Source organism: Ptychodera flava, chromosome 5 (genome assembly GCF_041260155.1).
Source record: "Ptychodera flava strain L36383 chromosome 5, AS_Pfla_20210202, whole genome shotgun sequence".
Taxonomy (NCBI): Eukaryota; Metazoa; Hemichordata; class Enteropneusta; family Ptychoderidae; genus Ptychodera; species Ptychodera flava.
The window spans coordinates 21,441,091-21,469,084 of NC_091932.1; the positions used below are offsets into that span (position 1 = coordinate 21,441,091).

The 27,994-nt window shown below is 39.5% G+C and overlaps 1 protein-coding gene across 2 annotated transcripts; it reads right to left on the reverse strand.

Moving 5' to 3' along the window:
• Position 1: 1 nt before the first annotated feature.
• On the reverse strand, positions 2–27,994 carry LOC139133234 (coiled-coil domain-containing protein 178-like). 2 transcript variants are annotated; one of them, XM_070699729.1, is made up of 18 exons: positions 27,896–27,994; positions 26,307–26,550; positions 22,788–22,868; positions 22,086–22,364; positions 20,968–21,087; positions 20,269–20,490; positions 19,316–19,466; positions 12,369–12,438; positions 11,376–11,518; positions 10,626–10,729; positions 10,259–10,404; positions 9,165–9,301; positions 8,114–8,297; positions 6,439–6,777; positions 5,761–5,906; positions 5,004–5,163; positions 4,475–4,624; positions 2–2,874 (listed from the first exon to the last, which is right to left on the reverse strand). In XM_070699729.1, exons 2-18 carry the CDS (start codon positions 26,479–26,481, stop codon positions 2,557–2,559), a joined length of 2,925 nt encoding a protein of 974 aa, XP_070555830.1. In that variant the 5' UTR covers positions 26,482–26,550; positions 27,896–27,994; the 3' UTR covers positions 2–2,556. The 2 variants fall into 2 exon arrangements, with proteins under 2 accessions (XP_070555830.1, XP_070555831.1); XM_070699730.1 differs by lacking the exon at positions 27,896–27,994 and adding an exon at positions 27,669–27,845.

Genomic DNA, 27,994 nt, shown 5'->3' on the forward strand with positions numbered 1-27,994 from the left:
CGAGTTTCAAACAATGTCTTTTAATATTTACAGTTAAATAATGATATCTGGTTTAAGAAAGGTTTTAGCATTTCATGTATGTGTGAATTATGTACAAAGATTTTATTTTGGAATGGTTACATGTATGTTGAAAACTAACAATGCTAAATCATCTTGTTGGTACAAGTAATGTAGGTATGTTTTGGAGACATACACAATTTCTATATATTATTATCAATGTGGAACCAGAAAAGTCATAAAAATACTTTGGAAAAGAAATGTTAAATCAGTTAAATTCAGTGGACAGCAATGTAATTTCTCAGACATGAAATGGCCCTTTGGGAGTGAGGGTCACCGCAGCACACAGAAATTCATCACCACAAACGGTTGAATGCATTCTTGGCCTCAAAAGAAAAGTCACAGCTGTAATACAGTAAATACAGTGCACTGCAATAGCTGTACAACCAAGCCATAGTTGTTCATGTATCTCATGAGTCTGCCTCCATAACACAGCAACATGGACGGATCATTTCATCGCAATGCCTGCAAATAAACTGTCAATATATGCTGCAGATGTTATGGGGATATGCAAGCAAGCCTTGGATTTCTTGATATAAAAGCATATTTTCAGCATTTTCAGATGTCCTTTTTTCCACTTTCAAGTATTTCGTAAAATGTAAGCTGTCCTCCATTCTCGGCTTCACACCATTTCCTTGTGAAACAAGTCATCGTTGATGACACAGTCCCCACTGTTAATGGGTACTTTGATTACATGTCCTAAGAGGATAGAGTCCTCTTCATTAATTGAGACATGCCCAAGTTTTGGCTAAGGACACGAAAAAATTGTAACAAAATGGCTGCCATGCAGCCATATTGGATCATATCAAGAAACAAATTGACATACATATGTATGACATAGGTTAATGTCCTTGTACCAACTTTGAATGAAATCGGTTAAGATATGCCTTAGAGTATTATGGCCCTCGACAGGAAAAAAATCGTAATAAAATGGCCGCAAGGCAGCCATATTGGATCGTATCACATAACAAATTGACATGCATATGTATGACATTAGTCAATCTCCTTGTACCAACTTTGAATAAAATCCGTTGAAACATGTCTGAGTTATTGCTCTGTACATGAAAATATCGTAATAAAATGGCTGCCTAGCGGCCATATTGGATCGTATCACATAACAAATTGACGTACATATGTAAGACATAGGTCAATGTCCTTGTACCAACTTTGAATAAAATCGGTTGAGATTTCCCTGAGTTATGCCTCTGCATATGAAAAAATCGTAATAAAATGGCCACACAGCAGCCATATGGATTGTATCACAAAACAAATTGACATGCATATCTATGACATTGGTCAATGTCCTTGTACCAACTTTGAATAAAATCGGTTAAAACATGTCTGAGTTATGGCACTGTATATGAAAATATTGTAATAAAATGGCCGCCTGGCGGCCATATTGGATCGTATCACAAAACAAATCGACATGCATATCTATGACATTGGTCAATGTCCTTGTACCAACTTTGAATAAAATCGGTTGAAACATGTCTGAGTTATGGCTCTGTACATGAAAAAATCGTAATAAAATGGCCGCCTGGCGGCCATATTGGATCGTATCACAAAACAAAATGACGTGCATATCTATGACATTGGTCAATGTCCTTGTACCAACTTTGAATAAAATCGGTTGCAACATGTCTGAGTTATGGCTCTGTACATGAAAAAATCGTAATAAAATTGCCGCCTGGCGGCCATATTGGATCGTATCACAAAACAAAATGACGTGCATATCTATGACATTGGTCAATGTCCTTGTACCAACTTTGAATAAAATCGGTTGAAACATTTCTGAGTTATGGCTCTGTACATGAAAAAATCGTAATAAAATGGCCGCCTGGCGGCCATATTGGATCGTATCACAAAACAAATCGACGTGCATCTGTATGACATATGAAGTAATCCTTGTACCAAGTTTGAATGAAATCGCTTCTTGCATCTCTGAGATATCTGCGTGAACGGACGGACGGACGCACGGACGCACACACGCACGCACGCACGGACGCACACACGCACGGACATGACCAAACCTATAAGTCCCCCCGGACGGTGTCCGTGGGGACTAATAAATATGAACGGTCTGTGGAATAGTAAGACGCTTTCCTGATGCAGGTGTTTTGGTTAAATGACAATACTTCTCTCAGCAATTACAAGAGTGATTCAGAAATATTTTGATGACTGCTGAAACAAGTCTTTGGTTTATTCCAAACAACTGTTACAGTCCATAATGAACAGTGTGTGAAAATTTGAGAATAGACCACTGTTTCACTTTGTATCATGATTTGTTACCTGTTTCAATTTACTTGTTTGCAATTTTTACAGTGCTCATAAAATGGAGACAAAAATAAATGAAGTATTTACACACATCATACTCTTTTTGCTGCATTGCAATGTTCACAGCAAATAATTCCTTTCATCAACTCCATATAAGGGTACAATGCCCATATATGTCACTGGATTATTCTAAGTAACTACACTGGTAGGGGTTGCGGGTCTTTGTTACGATATCGTAACTGTTCGCTTCAAAGCAGATTTCAGCTCAACTGGCTTAGCAGCAACCTTTGGTTCACTGCCTTCGAACAGCGCAGCCCGGGCGGCTTGGGTGACCATGGCAGCTGCCGTGCCGTCAATCTGGTCGTTGAGGAATTTGGCAATGGTGGAGATGGCCTGGTCCATGTCCGATTGCAGGTACTGGATGCGGGAGCCGTTCTTCTGTGATATGGCTTCAAACTTGGCTAACTCGGCTTCGTTGAACAACCCTCTGATCTTGTAGTAGACCAACAGTGCGGCATGTAGTCTGGTTTGTAGCCCATTCAACTGTTGTGAGTAAAAAAACAGCAATAGCGTTATTCATAAGTTCATGAACTTCAAGGAAAGAAATGATGACAAAATTAACATTATGAACACCAATTCTTTAATTGTAACAGCAATTGAGGCTTTGGTTGGTAGGTGAGAGTCCCTGTTATAAGAAGTGTGTTATAGCTTATTTCCATTTTTGAATTTACATTCATGAGTTTGAACCACACTGTGAAAGAGCAAAATGTGGAGTTATGGGCCCTCCCTGTGTTGTTCATCTTTACTTTATTGATGATAGCATACCAGAATGTGCCATTTTCATGACCCCTGGCTGACCTTACATCCAACTTTTTTTTGATGGCATGTATCGTTTTGATTCAACATTTTGTTGTGAGGAAATTACTTGTTTTCGCCCCAATACACTAAACTAGAAATATTCACTTTAGAGTTCAGCAAACGTGGTTGTCTGTTACGGAAAATGTTCAACACAACTGGCGATCACTTCCAACAAGAAATAGCAGGATGTAAGGTCATGCGGGTATCAATAGAAATAGATACAACTTGGGAGAAAGAGGATTAAAGTGGCACTCTCAATTGGTAACATTTTTAAAACACATTTTTTTAATGCCAACGGTCAATATTTGACGTGGCTACTGCGCCCGGATCGCGAGATATCGATAAAACCATGTCATTTCCCGAGCATATTTTTCACATCCCGAAGTTTTACGATCGTTTCTGATTATGACCTGAAATCCCCCGAAGGTTTGTTGTTGTGCTGATTGACGATATTCTAGGAGTCCATAATAAGTTCGAACGACGCAATTTTACCTCCCACTGCAAAGACTTTATATACTGCATTATGGCTTTACCTCAGGTAAGTTTTTTTTAAAACTTCTCCTTAGTTTTTGTCGTTTTCATTATTCTTAATCAGCTGTATTATATTTTTAACCAATACCACATAGATATCAGATTTTACGTGTAAAATATTAGCCGCCTCTGATGACTACATTTTCTCGTCTGCCACACAGTTATGCGTGGTTTGATACATAGCGGCCGCTGCGTGGTATGCGTCTATGCATACCACACAGCGGCCGCTATGTATCAACCGCACGTAACTGTGCTAGTCATCTATGCGAATTCTGGTTGAATCAGCAAACTTTGTTTATCATTTTTTTGCCGAATCAGTAAGACTCGGCTTTCTCCCATGGGGTATGACCGATCACTGACGCGAGTGGTACTGTGGCGTACAGCAGCATCAGCGTAGACTCGTACTCCATAGCTTAGTTGACAACGACCCAAGTGCCGAACGTTTGATGTTTCGAAGCTGAATTTAGGTGGGCCACCAGAATTCAAACTTTCACTCTTTAGAGGACATGTTTTTATCGATATCTTGCGATCCGCGCGCAGTCGCCACGTCAAATATGGACCGTTGGCATTAAAAAAATGTGTTTTAAGAATGTTACCAAGTGGGAGAGCCACTTTAAGATGGCTACTGGGGTGGCCCAGCTACTATGCGTCACAATACCACATTGTCAGTCTGCAGGGCAGCTGGTGATCATTAAGCTAAACACCCAGGGTTACTGATCAGTTTGACATTAAGATGGCTGTAAAAACAGCTTACCTGTTTGTGATCCTTGAGACTGGCTTCATATCGAATTCTATCATCAAACTCAGACAATACTTTATTCTTAGCAAGTATCAATTTCTCTTGCAGTAGTCTGTACTGGTGGGCTAGCTCCTTGTTATCAACTAGCTTCTTCTCTAATTTTGCCTGTGCAAAAAAAATTGTATCAATGAGAGTAAATTAAGCCCCCAACAGTGAAGATACTGAATTACATTAGCAATAAGAAATAGACACAAAATGAGGATTAATTTTCAACGAGTATTAGCACTAACGATTTATTAAGATAGTCTGCATTAGCACTAACGATTTATTAAGATTGTCTGCAAAACCAAGCATCATTGCAACTTGTGTGCAAATTATTTACAATGAAGGTTGTATGAAAAACAAAAGACACTACAAAACACAACATCTTGGCACTACAGACCTACAACTGGACGCTTGATGCACACACACACACACACACACACACACACACACCAACCAGTGACATTACCCAGATCTTTTTTTCCATATTTTTTTCTCTTACCTCAAGGTCATTGAGGACAATGGCTCTTTCGTTCAAATGTTTCTCATGCTCTAGCGACATGTCTGTGGTTCGTTTTTGGACATCATGCAGGGACTGCTTCAGCTCTTCCTGCATCTTCTGACCAAATTCTAACTGTATGGTCACCTCTTCCAACTCTTCACTGAAAGGGAAATGAATGAATTTTTTTGTAGCATCAGAAGAAATGTAAGTGTATGTGTGAGAGAGAGAGGAGGCAGGATGGATGGATGGATAGAGAGAGTGTGTGTGTGGGGGGGATCAGTGGCAGAGCAGTATGATCACAGAGTAGAGCAACAGGGATGCATAATAGTAATACCGCATAATATGCAATCTAAGATGATACATGTAGGTTTTTCATTATTCCATTATTTTGATTCAGGATTTTGGTTGTTTGCTTTCAGTCCAGAGAGATAAAATAGTGTCCACAGTTTACCATACTGTAGTCTAAACGAACATGCAATGTTGAAGATCCTAAGATTGTCTCTGTTGTCTGTGCAAGTCATGAGTCAGGTTGAGCTCCAGTATGCACAAAGGTTACTCACCATGAGAAAATGCATATGTCTACAATTGTATCGGTTCATGAAATACAGAACGGTTAAATAGATAGTCAATAGATAAAAGAAAGCTAATAGATAAAATCATACGAAGATATTTGTAAAATAATCAAGACGTCTGTAGGTACACGTATATAGACCAATATTGCTACACTAAAGACAGATAACGTGTCAAATCTACCAACCTCAGATCTTTAATTTCCTCTTCAGTTTTGACTAAAACTTTGTTCATGATGGCAGCCGAAGACTGCATTTCATCTATTTTCTTGCCGATGACCTCTGTCCTGTGTTCCATGTAATCCAGTCGCTTCTTCTTATTCAGTATCTCAGTCTGAAATGATAGCAACAATGTACATGACCGTCCTATCAAAACAATAACACAACATCTATTCACTGCAAAAAAAAGATTCCCTTTTGTTACAATGGTTTGTCTTGATCCCCATAGTTTTCAATGGAGGCTACGGACTTGTGTACAGGAAAATGGGGTTGAAGCGATTAATGATCTGTTTAGGATGCTGTCACTGTCGAAGCAACAAATTAAGAATTATCGTGAATGAATTTGATATAACAGCCACTCTTTCAATTTGACCATATAGATCACATAGGCCAACGAAAATTCTCCCATGATTATAAATATCGTTATCATTTGATTTCCATATTCAAAAATACATATTATTATACTTTCCATAACATATATTTATCATGGAAATGGACCACTTGATTACTTTGATGGAACGACTGGTAAAAACACTGATGTTATGCACATGATTGCAAGTCTGCAGAGTTTAAATTTTCTTCTACACAGGAATATAATGTTGAAATTTTAGACAGTACAGTGGCAAGTGACGAAAAACATATCATACACTTAATTCCTTATGTCTTGGTTCAAGGACATTCTTCTTGTTGAGAAGAAACTCTTCAGTGTCCTTGTATCTTTTCTGCAGATTGTTCAGGTTCTCCTCAAGATTGTGGATTCTCTTCTGTTTGTCAGCGTGTATCTTCCTGAGATGTTCCACCTGCTTCAAGACGTGGCTGACGACCTTGTCGGTTTCGTCCGCCTTCTTGGTGACTTTCATCCTCTTCCTTTTGGCGTCCTGCTGTAGTTTCTGCAACTCTGCCGTGTCAGAGGTGATTCTGGCTTGGAGCACCGTCCGAGAGTGTTGTTCATCCTTCAGCTGTTTCTTCAAAGCATCTGATGTTGCCTATCATGAAAATGCAGTTTAGAAAACACCATTACTTAGTATAAAAAAAAAATTTAACTTGAAAAGACTGGTTCATGCGCTTACATAAAACTCCCTTCATAAGTGAATGCTTTATATCTGTCATAAGGTAGAATGCTCCTAAGGGAGATATTTTGACTCAAATTTTAACAATTCTTTTCTGATCTACCACTTATGGGGCTCATTTCAAAGCTCTTGGAGTAAGAACAAATTTTCACCTTCTTGGTTTGATGAAAATCAAAAGTTTTGTTTTTTCATCTTTGAGTTAACACAGGGATGGTAGCCATTTTGAATTTCAAACATCGGCAGATTTTAGGTAATTTGTTCCTCTAGTACCAAACTTTGCAAGGTAACCCATGACTTTTGTTCTTGATTTGGTAAGAGAATGGTTGAAAGTTTCACTGAGGAAAGTTTGAGCAAAAATTTTATGTCTCACTTTTGAGGTGCATACTACATTATTAAGTGTCATAAGGTTGCTAGAGTATGTGATACATGTACTGAAATGTGATGCCTGAAAACAATACAGATATTGACCTTTGCCCTCTGGGATTAATTATGCACAGTGTAATCCAATCACGGTAATTCCTGTAATTCAAGTACTGTACAGTGAATGCCTAATTCGAAAACACACATTTAAAACAATGCTACAATGAACATTCTTTCACAAGCCAATCATTGTAACTTTGGCTATAATTTTATTGTCCAGTCAATCAACTCACCAGAAAAGTTATTAAAATGGTCTTCAAAAGTCACTAAACTCCACACCACTGTACAAAAAAGTATTATGAAAGAATCTATGGCTTCAGTCAGCCTTGGTCTCTCACATACTCCTTGCTTTTCAAAGTGGATAGATACAAGAACTCATGAATTTCAATATAAAGGGACAGTACATGTAGCTGTAACTGCTGATGACTTTTTTCGCAATATTTATTTTGAATGTTAACTACCGGTACAGTTTCTTGTTCGACTCCCCAACGCATGTTGTGAGATACACAGTATTAAGCTTGTCAACTAAGCCTGTACTAAGTGTACACTGCATTGTTATTGTTGACAAGTGAATTATGGACTGGAATTCAAAATGTAAATAATAACAGTGCATTTTACACCTGTAAACCCTATATTGACAAACTAAACAGTATGTCTTACAACATGCTTTGGAATAGAACGAGAGATACCATTGATATTCAAAATACAATGGTGTACAGCTACTGGCCCTTCAACACATACACAAACTATGATCTCTACATAAAGGGTCTGGAACAGACACCCATCTGCTGCTTCTGTAATGGCAATGATCACGTTAGAATCTTTATCTCACCCTGAGTTGATCTTCACTTCCTTGTATATTCTCTTCCTCTTTCATGACCTTTTCTCGTATTGCTCTGTTGATGGTGTCAACTCTCTTGTGTTCGTCCAGTGTGATCTTCAACTGCTGCTCAACTTTTCCCATTTCTCTTTTAATTCTCTCCATGTTTTTCACATCTGCTATTTTCTGCCTCCCACTGTATACAAAAAATATACATACGCAAGTCAGAGTCAGTACACTCAAAGTCACTTTAAAATTCAAGGACTTTTGAGGACATTTTCAGCAATTTTCAAGGATGTTTAGGGGTTGTACATACAATTTTCCATATATCATTGTTACAAACTCTCGATGATCTATTCACATATCATTTTTGCAAATATCATGGATGATCGTTTCATGGTTATTGAAAATCATAGGTGGCTTATCAATTTTCTGGGACTTTCCAGAACTCAGTTCCATTTTCAAGGAATATTCATGGACTTTCAAGAGCGCTTTAAAATTTAAGGACTTTTATGGACTTTCCAAGGACGTACACCCTTGCATAATACACAAACTAATGCAAACAGCTTCTAATGCCAAGTATGACAAATTAGTATGGGAGACAAAAGTAAAATCTATAAATTTTCAACATCATTATGTCCAATTTGTGATAGGTATTTTCAAAGTTCATCCCCTTTCACACTGAAAAGCTATTACCAGAAATTATTTCTATCAGATATCTTTACAAGTAATATTTCCACTAAAGTCAGGTATAATGTAAGGTGTCTGCCTCACATGAGGTACGTACAAGTATTGGCGGGACTGAAGATCACTGGGTTTCCTGCTGTGGTGTATTGCAAATACACATCATCCTATGGGATATCTGTCTACTTCTCTAAGGCACCCTAAGACTATAAGATTTCTTGCCATAAGCGAAATTGGACCCATTGTTTTTACCAAGGCTCAAACACATCTTTAAATACTTTATTTATACTAACATCAAGGAGTGGACCCATTTCAAGAGAATGGAAAATGATAGCTAATATCAGATTGTTTTGTCAGCTATTTGTTATCCATCACTTACCAGTCAGCAAGTTTTTCATCAATATCTTCTATCTCCATTTTCATTTCTTTGTTGAACTGTTGTGTTTCCCTGAGCTTTGTCAGGTTGGCCTGTGCTTCCCTTTCCATGTCCAGGTTTTCCGTTCTCAGGAAGTGTTCCTACAAGTCAACACGGAAAACGGCCATTTAAAAAGCGAGAAACCGAGATTCTTTTGTGGTAAAAGGGGTTTACAATTCCCCACTAAGCTATGCAGTTTCAAAATATCTACTGTCACTGTGGTCAAACCTCACATTTGATATCTGGGGGCAGAGACATCTCTGTGTTAAGGCAGAATATGTCTCAGGGACAGATACTACGGTTAAAACTTTTAAAGTATACTTTTAGTCTACCACTTGTGGGGTTATTTTGAAACGCATGGAGTAAATTAGTTTTGTGAAAATCAGAAACTGTATTTTTCTCCATAGAGTTAACACAGGGATAATGGTCATTTTGAATTTACAGTCAGCAACTATTGGCTAGGGATAATTTGCTTCTCTAATACGAAATTCTTCATGGTGACCCCTTATTTTCATTCTTGATTTCGAAAGGGAAGAGTTGAAAATTTCCTTAAGGAAAGTTTGGAAAAATGTTGAAGTCTTTCTGAATATTTGGGGCGTGAACTCCCTTAAAAAACAGAACTCTTTTCAGATGCTTGACAGCCATTCATTGTAGAGATACAAATGTGGTGGGAGTAGGCATGCCACTGGTAGTTATTGAAGCCAACTTTCTGAAAATACAGCACACCAATAACTGAAGTCTGCTGAGGGGTCTGTATGAGGTCATGACTAGAAAATACAGACCCCTTAGAACAGGACAGATTCTCTATGCAGATTCCTTGACTCAATGGTATTAGGGCAATACATACATAATCCTGATTTTACCTCAGTGCTACTCACTGACTACCTGCTTCTTGACATGTGTCAGTACTTCAGATAGGCAATTTACCCTTTCACCACCACGGTTTAGTCCACACCCTTTATTATCAATGGTGGTCATGGACCTGTTTACAGGGAATTGGGGGTGAAAAGGGTGAAATTAAAACAAAATTGATCAAGGTTATAGCACTCCTGACTCACCCTTTCTGCTTTTTCTGATGACATTTTGTTATTGATGTCCGATAGTTTTCTGTGTTCAAACTCGGCTTCAACTATCTTGTCTTTCACTTGTTTCATTTTCTTTCCTTGAATCTTCTCGGCTACCTTGGCGTTTTCATTCTTGGTTTCTTGATAGATAATGAATGAAAGGGACAGAAAAAAGTTATGGTTTACTAAACAGACAGGTGGTAATATAAACCTGGTTTTGTGTTTTCTCATTGCTTATTAATTACCTTTCTCAATCTTCCCCGTTGTTTTATCTCTACAAGGCACATTTATATATGTGAACTGAAGCTGTTTTCTGTTTTGAACTTTCAAATTCTGTCTCTGGATGCATCAAGCATCCTACCTTGTACAAGTTGTTCCTCTTCATTTTGTTGAAGTTTTCTTCTGTAGATATCACACTGGTGAGTGTAGTTGGCAAAAGTCTTCCTGGCTTCATCTAACTCAGTACTGCAAAGAGAACATAACAAAGGATGAGCTGGCATCATGAAATTTTAACCCTTCCACAACCATGGTATGGCCCAAACCCATTGTTATCAATGGTGAATATGGACCTGTTTACAAGGAATTGGGGGTGAACAGGTTAAGCTCCAACAAAGATGGAGCTTGTTACTCACTAAATTGTTATTACTTTAAACCACAAAAGCAGCAACAGGTATCTTCCAACAGGTCTGCACTTATGTGCAATGTGGAACTCTGACTATTGAAAAGTGCAGTGTTCGATGGAAAGTGGCCATTGAAGACACCACATTTAATGGTACAAACAAATACATGTGGATAAATGCTTTCATTGGAATATACATATGTTGAGTTTTTTACGTATTGCATATCATAGCATAGGGCTGACTTGAGTACCTTGAAGAAATTTCCATAATTGCAGGTTCAGAATGCTAAGGGGCAAACATGTAGCACTGACATTATTTCATGCAGATCTTGTGTCATGTATGAAATATTCAACTACACTATAATACGAGGTTGTTATGAAAATATAACAAACGTTACACAAGGACATTTGCATCGTGTATTGCCAACAAGAAGCAGAGGATGATGCAGAAAACTAACGTTCGGTATTAACAGTATAATGATTGACACTTACCTTATTTCATGGAGTGCTTGTCTCACTGTGTCTAACTCTTTCTTTATGTGACCTCTTTCCATTTCAGCTTTCGCGTGAGCCTCTGCCGACTTGGACTCAGTTTGTCGTAGTTTTTCATACGTCTTGTCAAGTTCATCCAGAGTCTTAAACAAACAAACAAACAATAAACAAATGTGTAAAAACAATGGTTTATCATAGCTTATTTTGGCAAATCTTCACACAAGAAAACATGCAAAAGATGACTCTGCTCTATGACGAGACTATCAATATCTATTCTTTAATATCAAAGTCAGACTTTCAAGCCCCTGTGTCACATGGCTGTGACGATGGAAAAAAAAGGTCATCATGGAAATTGTTTGAAATTTATGAAAAAAATCAAAACTGTGTAATAATTTTTTCATAATTCTGCAAGCCAGATCCATGAGATTCCACTCAGTTCAAGACAGTCATACAAACATTCCTCTATAAAGCTCATCACATTTGGTGCGATAATTTTTGAGTTACGAGCTCTGCGAATTCGGTTGACAGACAAACGGACATACAGACTGACACACACACATTGACAGAGTGATGACATTGCCCCCTGGTATGCCTCTAGCACAAGGGAGCCCACAACAAGTGACATTACCGTAAGGCTGTTTTCTTTCAAGTTATTCTTCCTACATAAGTATGAATGCTAGGGCATTTCTGATTGAAGTCTGATACGCATGCATGACAATGCAATCTGCCAAGCAAATCGGCCTAAGATTACGGTATGTATTCTAATTTAAATACTGTGTTCCTCATGACCACATTCACATTATATTTAAATGTTTTGCATTCCCGTTTATCATATATGCAGGTATAAATTTAAGTGACAAAGTTTAAACTTTTCTACCCACTCTTGGCTGATCAGTGTGTGTACTCACTGGTTAACTGGCTGCAAGACATTTTGTGAACAAAGATTTGACCTTCAAGCTACATGTACTAACCTACTACTGGTACTAAACTTACCTGCATCTGAGCTTGTTGTATCTTGTGCATAGCCTCTAATTCTAATTCCAGTTTTTCTTCCACTAAAGGGCTGTAAAAAAATACAAACGAACACGTGCAGTGAATGACAAGACAACTTGAGTTAAATTTCACTTCAGTGTACTTGTTTGGGCAACTGTTGCACAATCATAGGGAGTAGAAAGGGAGATGAGTTAAGTACAGTTGCTGTCTTTGAATACAAAATTTGTCACTTTGCACTGTTTGAAGGGTCCGCTGTTGTTGTTTGGCATTGCAAAACAGAGTGAAAAAGGTAATTGGGAGGACCTTTCCTCAACCTAGCATACTACAGAAAGAATGAACAAATAAAACAAGGATGAAAAAACACACCAATGGCGTGACAATTTTTACTTGTTCATCATCTGTACCAGCCATCAACCTGTGAGTTAATCTTTGATCGAAGAAGTCACTTTAATCCTTTTCCTAACATAACTTAAAATTACCAAATACAACAAACATTTCGCCTGAACTTATCCCACGTTCCTAACTAAAAGCAAAATAGGAACTTGACCCATTATGGCTTACATTATTAAAACATGAAGTTTACGGTAGAGTGTGCCTCACAGAGAGATATTCGGCGTCTCAACCTTTCACAATTCTTTGTTGGTCTACCGCTTGTTGGGGCTTACTTTGAAGCTCTTGGAGTAAGTAAACAGTGTTTTATTAAGGCCGGTACCCCGGTAAATGTTACCGGGGTTCCCCAGTCATTTTACTAGGGTTCCCTTGGTATATCAATGCAATCAGATCAGGGGACTGTAGAAATGTTACCGGGGTTCCAAAATCATTTACCAATGTTCCCCAACCTTAGCAAAAACACTGGTAAAGTAAAATGTTCACTGGCTTAGTTTTGTGAAAATCGAAAATTTTATCTTATCTCATAGAGATAACTCAGGCGTGGCAGCCATTTTGAATTTCAAATACTGGTAAATATTTGGTAAATTGTTTCTCTACTACCAAAATGTTGATGGTGACCTCAATCTTTATTCTTGATTTTGAAAGAGAAAGGTTGAAAGTTTGCTTCAGGAAAATTTGAGCAAAAATTTAAGTCTTCATTTTTGAGGCGCAAACTACAGTACAGTCCACGCAGAACCTGTCATTGTGCTGGCATTTTGCGAGCACAATGCCAGCACTCTTAGCGCATTATGCCAGCACAATTGGGTGTGAAGTGCCAGCATTTTACGAGCACTGTGCGAGCACTTTACGAGCACTGTGCCCGCACTGAACAAAATGTGCCCGCACAATGCGGGTATCGAACTCAAAAAATGTGCGCGCAGAGGTAGTTGTCGGTGACAACATTGCTACACTTGCCTAACTGAAATAGCGGCGGCTGGGAGTAACTGAATAATCTTGAGTCCTAAAACCAGCTCCAAACTCTCTTTGTCTGCCTAAGGCGACTCTAAAATCCATAAAAAAATCTTAGTCGTAGACAGGTCACAGTAAGATATTATCACATACGTACAGTATGCCTAGAGCTCCGAAGAAATCAACCTCAAACTCTGCTGGACCTCGACACTAGACCTCTCACGGATCGCCGTGTAGACCGTGGTTGGACGTGCTTTGTGAAAAATTGCAACAAGTGAACATTATTGTGGCCATTTACAATAAATAAAGTTCATGATACGTATTAGTAATATCACAGGCACAGACCACATTGTTATGCAATATGCCAGGGGAATTTTCTGAATGAATTTGTCCGTCATTTGCCGTAGAGTAGACATCGTACATGAACTAAAGCATGATGGCGAAACCTGATACATAGAAGCACCAGATTGTAAACCATTTTATATTAGGGAGGGTGAAGAATAACAAGTTTTGAATTGTTGCCCGGTCAATTTGTTGTATTTGAAACAACGCATCCTTTTTACACAGGTACGGAAACGAGAGCGCCCAGGAAATAACAACTAGCATCGGAATAAAATTTGTTTTTGAAATCAACAGCTTGTATTTTTGTCCTGAACTTTTTACGATTACACGAACGACTTTGCTCTGGATCCGACTGTCTATAGTAGACACTGCAGTTAGCAATATCGAGTCACTATCATACTGAAGTAAAGTCAGCGGTGATGTCGTAGGAAAATGCAAGTGTTTTCATTGGCTTACTGATTTTTCGTGCTAATTCTGCCGTGTTTGTCGCCAAAAAAAAAATCGAACTGAAGTTTCGAAGGTAGCCGAATCGGCGAACCATTTTGCTGAGATGCCAAGTCCGAGTTTTGTAGAGGGACCGTGGTCCATGGATGTCACGTACAAAAATACATCCGCGGTCTGTCCGGTGCGTGTCCCTTTTCAAAAATATCTGAGCCATCACGCATGCACTGTGTTGAAAGAGGGTCAGTAGTACATTCTACGACTAAACCAGGCACTGAGATGCCAGAATGTGAAACGAGAAACCCAGTTCCAAAATGACCTATAAGTCGCGAAAGTATCCAGACTGCAAACTGCATGCCCTGTCCGATTGGGCATTTCCAAGCAAATATGGCTACCGCTAAGTTCGAATCTGCCTCTGTAGTCATCGTGTAAAATACAATTCTAGGCTTCTTCGGGGAATTAAAGCAGGCGGCTTTATCCGACCGGGAAATATGACGACAGAAGTTCTAAACATTTATACAGGTCCTGTATTGTATTACGATGTACCGTCCCTCCAGTTTGTAGAAAGTTAAAAGCATAACATTTTTTTAAAAGTTATATCGATGCGATACATACTATTAAATCTGAGACTCTTTCTGTCAGTTTTGGGCTGCTGGTCTTTACAGCAACTTGCGTCTATCGGCTTTAAAAAACGTTCAAAATTTTCGGGGTAGACTTGAGTCGATGTGTCTCCTGCGTGAACGTCCTTCGACAAGAACTGCGACCTTTGTTTCATGACGAGTCAAACATACATTGAAATGTAAATGTACCAAACTTTACAAATTGAAGTGACTTGACTGAACTAATTTCGTGGTCAACATGTACCGGTATTTGACGTTCAGAAGTGACAGATAAAAAACGTGAATAATTCCATTTTGTCGAATTGAAAGCCCTCTGTGGGACCGTGGTCCGACAAAGTCCCATGGGAGCATAATGCTTCGAGGAATTCGCCTGCTATTCTTGGAAAGTGCTGGTTTCCATAGCGACCATGCGACGTATAGGCCATTGACTGTTGACCGATGCAGTCTTGTTCAATAAAACATTTTACATGCCGAACTTTCACTTTGAACCAAAGATTCGAATCATAAAAAGTGATGGAAATAGCAAAAAATACCTCAAAAGTTGTCATTGTCGGTGTAAAAACGCACCATACATTTTCCCATACATATCAAGGCTATATACTGTCAACGTTATTCAATTCTGCAAACTCAAAGACGACGAACATGTTCTTCAATAAATCGCATAACCCGTGGAGAATGTGTCATAAACAATACATTTCCAGTAGTTCTCCGAATGGTGAAAATTGGTGTCATACATGCATCTCCGCGTTAGCGCCCCGACCAAAACTTTTTATTGCAGTTTTAATCAGGTGTAATATTCAGACAATCGCCGGTTCAGATTTTTTAATTTTTAGGGGGTGGAAATAAAAACATTATCTTTGAAATCCTTGTGTGAGTCTCATTTATTCCAAACTTTTACTCGTAATCCCTTCTTCAAATTTGGTGGCCCTTAAAAGGCCAACTTGTTATGTGGCACATTAACGTTTATTTCTTTTAGTTTTTGAATAGTCAAATGCATTGTCGACATTTAAAACTGCGTCAAACAACGATTTAATCGCAAGTATTTTTAAATCGTACCGACTGTAACACGAACCTCGGAAAGTTAGATAATTTTTTGGTGCTGATTTATCCGTGGATCAAGACTGATACCAGCATGCATTATCAAAAAACATCCAGTACGTTAGTGTTTCTACAAGTAGTGATACGTCTGCTTTACTTCAACACTAAAATGTCGCGTTCTTTGACACGATGATGCGAGAAGCGACATCGTTCTTTCGTTACGACTACCCATTGCACTGAAGTTATGACTGAAGTTGGCAGTGGGGAAAATGCCGCCAATGGTAAGAGTACCCATGTTTCAGCGTGGAGTTCATCTAAACAATAACCCAGTTGCAGATTCGAAACGTTAAGTTCGTGGATTTATGATTTCTTCAAAAAATTACGGAATTATTTTTGTAAAAAAATTATATTTATTCCTTTAAAAGTGTTTCCGAACTTGATAGTATACACCAGCAATGTGATCGCAATTATTTAAACAATCATGCCGACGCGAATCTTTACTGTAAATTGTTGCATACTTCGATGACCTTTGTGACCCATCGCCTGATCATGCTGATTAGTGCGTAGACGCTATTGAATAGGCCGAGGACAATGTCTGCTCTGGGTGGCCATGCAACCCACGTCAAGTCTTCAAGGTCATCTGGACGACAGTGTAGCAAAATTTGACGTGTTTCCCGGGCAACCCTTCCCGTTTCGGCCTCAAGCTTTTGTTCACAATGTAACCAGGAAAGTTCGTTCTTCTGGTACCTAAATCACGGTCCCTCCACAATGTATACTTATTCGATGTGGAGGGAATGTCGTCGCCCGAACGACTGTCTGTCACAAAATAAAACGACACTGAAGACCTGTGGTGACGTAATAGACTTCACTGTGATATACTAATAACGTTCAGCATGTTCAGAGTAGGAGTACGATTTAGAACACTGCACCGCGCGTATTTTACAGAGTTTGATTTGATCAACGTAAAACACGACATGAAAAAGACATATTTTTCTGCAGCAAATAGTTTGGGGCGGGAAACATTTGAAATTCGGTTCGTAAGGTGTCGACTCGAACGGAAAATACAATCAGAAACTGGCACAGTGTTTTAGTTTTCGTCACTAAAAAGTTTGGGTTGGAAAAGTTTTTGAATATCGGACTTTTTTGGCATGGTATTGTCTGACATTATCACAAAAAAGACGTGATATTTTTTCAAGATTTTTGGCTCCGATTTCATTCGGAGTGCATGGGAACAATTTGAATATTGGACCTTATCGGGTATTAGCTCATACCGGTATGTAAAATATAAGCAGAAGCCGTATTTTTTCGGTAGTTTTTTTCAGATGGTCGTAATGACCCGGGAAACAAATTTTAATGTTGGACTTTATCGTGAAGCACCGGTGGCGATGAAAAATTACGCGGTGTCACCGTAGTTTGTATGATTGCGTTGGCAGTGTGATGATCATGACTTTCTCTACATCGACTACCATATCCGAGGAACGTATCAAAACTTCATGGAAATTTTCCTATCGCAACTTAGATAATGGTTCGACCAACGTGTACTGTCGCGCAACCTTTCACCCTTTGTAAACATCGGCATGATCGGCAAGAAAACAAGTCGAGCGCTGTCGCCCAAAACGAATATTTTGTTTTCATGTCTGTGGAAAAAATTCAAGTTATTACTTACGAAGATGGTCAGTTTACTCCACTCACATTATTCATTTTATTTGTGCCACTAATAGTGATAGTTGGCTAGAAAAAATGCTGATAGAGACGTTCGGCTTGTGAAATCATTGAAATTTACGAGGACAGGTTTACGAAGCAGAACCTCAATCGCGATTTGTGTGCTTCTCAGTTCAATCGTTCCGTACATCGAAAGGAAAAACCAAACCATATAAGAGTGTGCGTCTTGTAGAATTTTGGTCTTTCCAGGCGTCACACAAAACAACCTCCCCTGCATGTACATACCGGTAATATCATTGTGATAGAGGGACCGTGATTACTGTATATCGAGAAAGTATGACGCGCTACAGGGGAGTAAGCAACGAAACGTTATTTCTGACTTCCTTGCATTTAATTGCATGGCATAATAAACATGATAATGTGAACCGAAAATGAGTGTCACGATTACGATTAGGCATGAAAAAGAGGAAGAAAGCCGTGAAACTGTCACAGAAGTTCAGCATTTTTAGTTCTAAATCGTCTTTTTTGACAATTGAAAAAAAGAATATGAGCTCGTATAGACTAGAGTGATTAAAGTTCACAGGCATTCACTTCTGCCATGATAAATCGTCTTCCTGTTATAAAGTACACATTTTGAAAAATAGAAAACACATCGAGAATTTTTATTGTTGTGTTGACTTGTCTTCTACGATGCGTTACGGTTATGGCAACAACTTACATGTACCTATCGTCACCATCACAGCCTCAGTCAGTTTCTTCAACACCACGTCTCACGACCAGTGATGTCATCTTTATTTGAGAAATTCGATAATTTTCGATCGGACTCGAACTTCACAGCGCACCAAGTCAGAGTAACAATTTCACAGGAACAGATCATGCATTGTACGTAAAGAGATACCCCTGGCCTAAAATCTTTCTAGTATTAGTAAATGACACTAAACGTCGCAACTCCCACCCAATCAGCAATGGGTCAAAGTTCGGCTGAGCCGATGACAAAACCCAGCACTACAGTAGCCACTTGTACGTCCACTTGTTGCAATTTTTGTCCACAAGAATGAATCTCTCACAACTTACAACTTACATTCACATGCAACAGCGTTCAACTCAGCCATACATTCAAGGTCAAGGTGTGAATGTGCCTCACATTGCAACAATGCCCGCACAGTGACGATGCGCGAATCGTGCCCGCACACTGCGGGCACACTGCACTTTATCTGCCCGCATACTGCTGGCAATGATGCTCGTTTCGTGCGCGCACAATGCACTTTTTATGCGGGCATTGTTCCCGCACCAGTGACGGGTTCTGCGTGGACTGTACTGTACCTTAAAATGCTGTAACTGATGTTCACAGAAGTCTCTCTCTCTTTGGAGAGTTAGTTATCTTCTGGTTTCCTCTTGGATGCATTTTACAAAACAACACTCTGGGACAAGGAAATCTTGCCTTGGGAGAAGCATTCCAGAACACACTACACATTTACGACTGTCAAAGGACATCAGAAAACTTACGAATGAGTTTTAACAAAGCTGATGTCTTCAAGGAGCCTTGAGTTCAACACTTCAGCAATCTCTACTTTGCTGCGTACTCTGTCCTCTTGTCTACCTCTGTATGAACAGTGCCACTGCAACTCACTTATGTCCAAGGCACATGCCTCATGCTCTGCAGAGAGAAAGGGAGAACAAAAAAAAGTCTAGATGGACATTCTCTAAGATATATCATTTCACTGACATAAATGTCTGTTGGACAGCCTTCTGTACCAATGTGCTGCATGTCATACACATACCAAGCCCTAGAGAGAGTGAAGAGTTGCAAAAAATATCTCTGAAAATTATCAACCATTTACACATTTCATCCACCTATTGCAGTCTGATAAGTCCTTCATTATCATGCTTTTGACGAACAAAATTCCTATGAATGGTTTTGTGAAATATGCATAATCTTTATGCATTTAGCAAGTGGAAATGTCAGGTAAGTTTGATTCCTAATATTAGGGCAAAGGCATACATATGGCTTCCCTTGGGGGAGGCCTTTTATTCTTGGGGTGCAGACAATTATTCATGAGAGGAGACTCAGAGTCCCTGGGGCAAAAGCATTCACCATTATTTGAATATGGCTGGTCAACATGTCTTTTCTGAGAAACCCCATCAATTTTCCACGACAAAAATTCAAGAAATTTCTATGCCATCACTTGCAGACAACTCCAACATCTTGGTAACATGTTCCAGACTGAGCGTGCATGTAGATTTTATTCTTGAGTTTAATCACCCGTGGGCAAATCTGTAGTATAGTGGGCCTAATCTTTGTGATGCTTGTATCATTGCACTTGAGATGAGAGATGGCAATGCAAATTTTTTACTTTTCACTTGGATGATGTTTAATCATAATACATCTTAGCTTTGCATGATGTCGGCATCCCTACTGTCGTTTTAATCTGTGACACCACTTTGTACACATTGCTTACCTTTCTGCACTGCCAGTGGCAGTTCATGTAGTCGTTTCTCAGCTAACTTATCAATCCTGGCACTCAGCATTGCACTTCTTCTTCTCTCCTCCTGATACATGGCTTCAGAGTCACACCGGTCAGTTTCCAACCTCCCCAACAGTACAACCACCTCATCGATTACCTCCTCAGCCCCCAGCTGAGGCAATTCTTCCTCCTCTACAACAGATTCTGTCTCTGTCTCTGAGTACAGGTGATGCAAAGCAAATGAGTTAATGCATAATGTATACAGCAGTGGCATAAACAGTATCAATATGAGTCTGCCAGTATAGCCACCAGTTTGCTTGTCATGCATATCTTGATCACATTCATGTATTGGTGTTCACAGGTCTGTCAGACCATAGGAATGGCAAATACATCAGTCTGGCCCAAAAAGTCAGTAATTTTGGATTTTAGAAAACTGGATACACCCTTGGCTACCATCATCAGTCACTTCAACCAGACACTATTATTGTGAATAACTGAATTTCCGTCAGCCAGCTATTCAGTTAATTCCTAAAATGCTTAATTTATATATACGTATTATGTCTACAAACTAAAATATTCACCGATTAAACATGGCTTAGGGTAGAACTATGCCTTAATTTCCATAGTCCAGATCTAACACAAGAGAACTGATGACTGAATATTTGATTAGCTACATCAACAAATCATTCTTACCTGGTATTATTGCACCTTGTCCAAAGATAGACAGGCCCTGGTCATAGTCTGCCGTTGAGGGCGCACTCGAGACTGTACCAGCAGAGGATGGTGCAAACCTGATGTGTCGACGGCCAGATGCTGAAAATCAAAAAAATTCATTGCAAGATGATGTTTCGTTGTTTTCACTTGCATTACCACTTGCCATTTTCATTTCAACAAAATAAGTTTCCAACTGTTTCTTGATTTTGTAACATAAATTTCACAGATTCTGACCTGAAAGATATCTTTTGTACACATGGAAAAGGATTCTTTGAGTTACCACACTTAAGAATGGCAGCACTCACATCATAGAACTTTACTTTCAGAACAAGTCACTGACACATCTTGTGTTTTGACAGTATTTTTTCACCACTTTTGTTTTGTTGTTTTGTATGTCAATTTTGAGTTCTTGTTCTACTCTCAACATGTTGAAATACCAACTTTTCGGCTTGTCAACTCAAAGTTCACACAAGCAAAAGGCACTTTTATAGTTTACATTTCAAATCTTGTCCAGATTGAAATTCACTTGCCAACAATGATAAAGCACTCTACACCTCTACAGACTGGTCCTTTGCTTTGCAGAGTCTAACAGGAAACTATGCTTAATATTAAAATAAAAAATATTGAAATAAATCATCAAAAGTTAAAGCTGCTGGCCCTTTAACCCTTTCACCACCATGGTTTGTCCCAAATCCATTGTTTTTTATGGTAAAGTTGGACCTGTATACAGGGAACTGGGGGTGTTTGCAGAGTATACTTTCAACAAGTTCATTTCAAAGCCTAAAGGGGAAAACTTACATAACAATACTCTTTTGTATCAAGCTAAAAACTGGGCTGTCTTTGATAGTAATAAATCATTATAGATTTTCAAGAAATCCAGAAGGTGATATTCTAAATGCTTCTTCACCAATCAGATTGAATCATTCAAAGTTGTAATACATTCAGAAGAGTAAGGTGTTTCTTGTTTTCGTTTCTATGAAATTCTGTCAAAATTGGTCACAGCCAACCTTTGAGCATCTTCTCCATTACAATGTCATGTGAAGTCAATTAGATCATGGGGTCAGAGAGGAAGTAAAATACTACAGAGTCTGCCTCACCTACTGCCTTTGGTTCTGTCAAGGCAGATGGCACTCTAGATGGAACCATGTCCTTGACACTGATTGCAGCACTGGTGGCCCTGCTGCTGGTAGACTTCCGACTCAGGACTTCCATTTCAACATCCCTGGACCACTCTTCGAGTCGGTCTTGTAACTTTTGGATGTGTTCAACGGCTGTGTCTATGCTGACAGACATGGGTTTCTTGAAGTACAGCGCCCGCCTTCTGAATATTTTGTCCTGCAGTCTCGGCCATCCTGACAGCAATGGAAACAATTGATCTACAGACAGTGAAAGAAAATGATGCTACAGTCAGAAAATCCATTATGATTTGTTCCCAATAATTTAACCCTTTGAATGCCATGGTCATCGGCAGTCGACAGCGCCCTCTATGTAAAACATCACATCTACTGCCAATATGAATGCGAACCGAACCACAAGTATAAAGAGTTTGGCACAAACTCATGTACTATAAAATCACAGAACTTGCTCCTATAGAATATGGCAAAGACTCATATTTTTTTACAAAATGTTAACTTCAAGAAAAAACTCGGTGGTGTACAACATCATTTGCTACAGCAGAGTCACAAAAACAACTTTTGCTGAAGTATAAAAATATGTGGCTCAACTACTAAAGCATGCAACAGTGTCTCAAGGGGAAATTTTTTTTGAAAAGATAAATGGAAGTGTAGTGAATGTCTTACCTTTTGATTCTTCATCAATTTTGTCTTCATCAGATACATCTCTGGCTGCAGCTTTGGTGTCCAGTCTTGATAAATTAGATGCTGGTGGATGACAGAAATCTTCCATTAAAAATTCAGCACAAAAACCCTGACTTGCTTGCTCACCAACTGGGGTTTTGTAATCCTCATTAAAATTGTTTACATCTGCTAAGATGTTTGTGCTCTTGAAGAAGGAAGTCTTTTTGAGGCAGTTGGCAAAACACTGGAAACTGATAAGCCATTGTAACTGCACTTTGCCAAACGACGAGTGCTCGTTCATCCTCTAAACATGTACCAATTCACATATGTATACTCTCCATGCAGCACTATGGTCTGTCAAAACCATTCAAACACTTAGGCAAAGTTGATAGGGGAACAGGGGTCTTCACAAAATAATTAAGTACAGGTCTTTGACAAGTAATGCAGGGCTTGACAATTCCTATTGCCCGACGCCCGAGACAAGTGAAATTTATGTTCGGGCAAGTCAAAAATAAAATCTGGTCGCTCACCAGACAAGTTGTTTATACAACTTCTGGCGCAATCAACGCGAACCTGAGTTGCGGTTTGTGCACGTGTCGCCCTATTTGCCTTGTCGTACACACAAAATAAATGTCAATCACTGACTTTTTTTAGATAAAACTGGGACGTTCTTCTGAGATTCACTTGCCGACTCACACAATGTTGCAATTTTTCGATGATCGACATGAAATTGTTTCATCGTCCAATTAAAAAAGCTGCTTAAAATTTGGCGTAAGCAGCATTTCTTTGTTGTATGCTGACTGCTCCGCCCGAACAAATAAGGTAAAAAATTGCAAAGCCTAATCATATTGCTTATCGGCGATCGACCATGCTGTACTTCAAAATCATTTATGTGGCCTCACGAGGTAGACGAACATTGTTGACAGATAGTTTGTGGAGTGATCGCGGTACATATGAGTATTTTATGGTAATACATGCACTAACGCAAACAAGGCATTATTCATTTTCGTGAGCCAGAGCATAATTTCCAATACGCAGACCTAAACAAAAATCAAGCAAAGCTGTTGCCGTAAAGAGGTGCGTGGTTTACGCGATGGGCATTGTGTATCTCTGAGAAACGACGTTGTGATGATTTACGACTGCGCCACGAGCGCCAGCGTGAGTGGGATCGTCTGAGAATCGACGACTCGATGTGATGATTAGAACGATGTTTCTAATAAAAGATCTAAACATAAGCGTTATGATGAGGAAAAATGCCGTAGATGTTATCTCCCGAAATGGAAAGCACAGTGGCCTTGGTTGAAATATGACGGTTCCAAAATATTCTGTACTTGGTTGAAATATGACGGTTCCAAAATGTTCTGTACGTCGTGTCTCAAATACCCACCATTGCCAAACCACTTGGAAAGCGAAATGCTTTTCTTGACGGATGCGACATGTTTCACATTGAATCGATAAGGTCTCACGAGTCTAGTCAACCGCATTTGGACTATTTGGCGCATCACAGATGAGATCATGATGGGGACAATGATTGTGGAAATTTTGTGGGTTCCGCTGAGCCCGATACAGTTTCACTTGCCAACACCCCGATCGCATGCAATGCTAAACCAAATGACGACGACTAGCGACAGAAACTGATAAATCTGTTTAGACAGCATTTATGCTTGCCAAACATGAGAAGCCGATGTATGATATGCACCTTCAATGTTAGCCCTGCGTACAGGTCTGTGTGTTCCCGGCGTTATACGGCCTCTTGTGGTCGAGGCCGGATAACGCCGGGAACACACAGACCTGTACGCATACTGCAGGGCTACTTCAATGTGAACTTTTGAGAAAAATCAGCGTCAACATCGGCGAAAATTACCAAAATAAGAAAGCCCTGAAAGCCGCTACGGAATTTGTCGCAAGTATTGTGGCTGTCCTGATTATACAAATAGAGGACAAGTAAAATTTTTGTGAGGACAAGTGAACTTTAAAATCCACTTGTCCCATGGACAAGTAAACTGGAAAAAAAATTGTCAAGCCCTGAGTAATGCAGTCAATTACCAATTATTTAGCAAGAAAATCAGACGGGAAGATCAGAGTTGCTTATGTGACGTTTCTGGATGTGTAAACGTCTTTGTAATGGTTTCTTAATTAGTTAAGTGTCTTTTAATTGTTGTTTACGTTTAATTATAGTATCGAGTAGCGTACTGTCCTTGGTACATGCACTTAAGAGGTCAGTAGACATATCCGATGACATGACTGGACTGCATTCCAATGCGTCTCTTTGTCTTAGAGTGTGTAGTAATTTATCACTTCTTCTGACAGTTGTTTTTGCCAACGTGGCAGTATTAGTATTAAGATGATATTAAGTAGGGATATTAATATACAGATTAGGCAATCATAATGAGCAAGATATTGTATGTCATTGGCTTAAGGCTTTGTTCGTGTGCAAAAGTAGCTTCTGATTGGCGGAGAAGTCATACTTAAGCCAGTGTTTTGTGTGATTTTGTTGAGTTAGCATCGGGCGCTACTCCACGCAAAGGGGAAGAATGCTGTTATGCCCAGCAGTAGTAGCAGAGATCTCTAAGCTCTGGACTTAGAGTTTGTAAGCAGATAGACGGAGTTGCTGATAGAACGGAGTTGCTGTATGAGTACGAGACATCTCAGACGTCTCGGCGGCAAGGCTTGCAGATATCCTGAGCAGCTGCTGACTTAGCCTCGAGGGGCTTCAGCATTGATCCAGCGGCCAGTGTGCCGACAGCCAACCCCACTGAGACCCGGTTCCTGTTAAGCAGAGCAGAGGGGTAAGTCCAGTTAAGGACTTGGTTAATGGCTGTGTGCTGCTCGTTCCTGTTCCCAGAGTATCACCGTAAACTCTGGTGTTGCTGCTGTAGCCTTGCCCGACTGTCTTAACAGACAGTTCGTTCCAGTACTCCGTAGCTGTCAATAGTTCCAGTGGCATACTTGGCATTCCAGACATTCATTCCCTGCTGAGTGGAGCTACGTACGATCCTGAGTAAAGTAAGCAGAGAGTTTAGAGAGCAGAGAGTTTAGCAGTAAAGCTGTTGCTTTAGTTCCAGTAAGCTGTTGCTGTGTAGTTCCTGTTGAATGCTGTATTTAACCATTAAAGAATATAAGCCGAATGGCAGAGAGCTGTAATACACGACTCCCAGTGTTTTATTGGCCTGGGTTGGGCCGTTAACCCCAGCAGAACTTCGCCGGCAGGTACCATTAAGTCAGAATCCCTTACGGGGCCTCTAAGCAGTGTAGTATTACTCAGGCCAGCTACCACTTTCCTGTTAAGATATACTCACTGTGTAAAGCCCTGTACGAAACCCGACTCACGACACAAAGGCCAGAAACAGAGAGAGTTGTCGCACTACATGTAGTTGTTCACATGTATATGCTCTGTAAACAGGTCAACAACTACCATTGGTAATGATGGGTGGTGAAAAGTTTAGAGTAAAGTTACTCCAGGCCTTTCCTTGCTTTTTTTGGTTAACAAATCTTCCGGTCTACACAATTAAAAATACTTACTGCCCATGCTGTACTGTGTCATCGGAGAACCCTTTGAAAATCTCTCAACGTCTGACATGCTGGATTCTGCCTTGGATTGGGCAGCAGCTTCACTCTGTAAGTCCATATTGACACTGGCAAACTGGTCCCTCGTCGGGAGATCACCGATGGGCAAGCTTCCATTCACCGTCGGCATTTTGACTGTGCTGCTAGGTTACATATTTGAATATACCTGTCTTGTGCTCAATCCCTTGTGGTTCTATGCCTACATGTATGAAATACAATGAGTTATTTGAGAAGACACATTGTTTATAAAAAACATTGATTTTTACTATTTGCATTCTTACAGATGTTGGAAAGTTTTGTATAAAAGTGTGTATGTACTGTAAGAAGGTGGTACAGTCAATTTAGCAAATGAAGCTGGCAAATGTTTCAGAAGGATCAATGCTAAACTTTAATTTGAAACTTTCTACTGAGAGATGTAGATACACTGGCAAATTCTTGCCATACACACTCTGACAAACTGACGCTAACTCCCTATTATCATTAGCTGTTGTAGTACTGCTTGATTTTGCAAAAGTATGATGTTTAGTCTCACCATGGATTGCCTGAGTTCACTGAAGCAGATGAATCCACAATGCATCATTGTATGCATAGACTTTTCATGCAAATCATGTCGAAAACAATGAAATCATTTTATGTGATTTTTGAGTGTCAAGTTGAGGCACAAAACCATAGTTACAAATGTCTGAATATACGGAGGGAGGGGTATGGATAGCTAGTAGTCCTTCTGCTCTCTGAGTATCAAGTGCGGTGTAGACTCGTCAGCGATGAGTTGTTGTACATCAGATTTTGATTTGTATGAGGTTTCAACTCATACTTTTGAGCGTAGAACCACAGTCCCTCTCCACCGTGGATAGAGGGACTGTGGTAGAACAATCTCTTTTCTTACCCCTTGAAACTGTACTATATTAGTATCATTTTGAACCAAGCACTTTCCTTCCCAGTGAAATGACAACTGTAATGTCTACGATTTCATTCAATATTCTAGCTTTTTGTATTTATTGCATAGTAAACCATCGAGGTCTATATACAGATGTCCAGCTAGAATCATGGATGTATGCCACAATCGAATTGTTACGTATCGGGCATCCGTTACAAACAACTGACTTCGCTGAACTGATCATAGACTTTAAAAACGGAAGGTCTATGAACTGATACACCACTTTCATAATCTGATCATTGAGTCAACGCCAAATAGTTAAGCCTAGATTATACTACGGACTTCTATTAACACCAATTTCATTAAATGTGATAGAGAGTCGGTTCTACGTTATGTTTAGAATACGATGGACAACAAAAGTCGTGAAGGTGACAGTCTACCTCCATGGTCTTTATCATACACTTGGCGTTCCGAAGTCTGAACGACGCGACGATGGCGATCTTCTACTGGTCGCTCACAATACCGCAAACACTACCATTCCATGTATGTTGGACGAAACGAGCGACATCGTTTTAACTTTGTATCACTTCAACTGTTAACAATTTAACTGAAAAATTTTGATAAAGTGACCACGCTACGTTTACATTTGTTTTGAATGTACACTCACCTGGACGTCGCCATATTGGATTGTTTCCAAGGGCCCGAGCATTAATTATGCTACCCGAGCAACGGCCGATGTTGTTTCCGAAAGATGGGCAGTCACGTG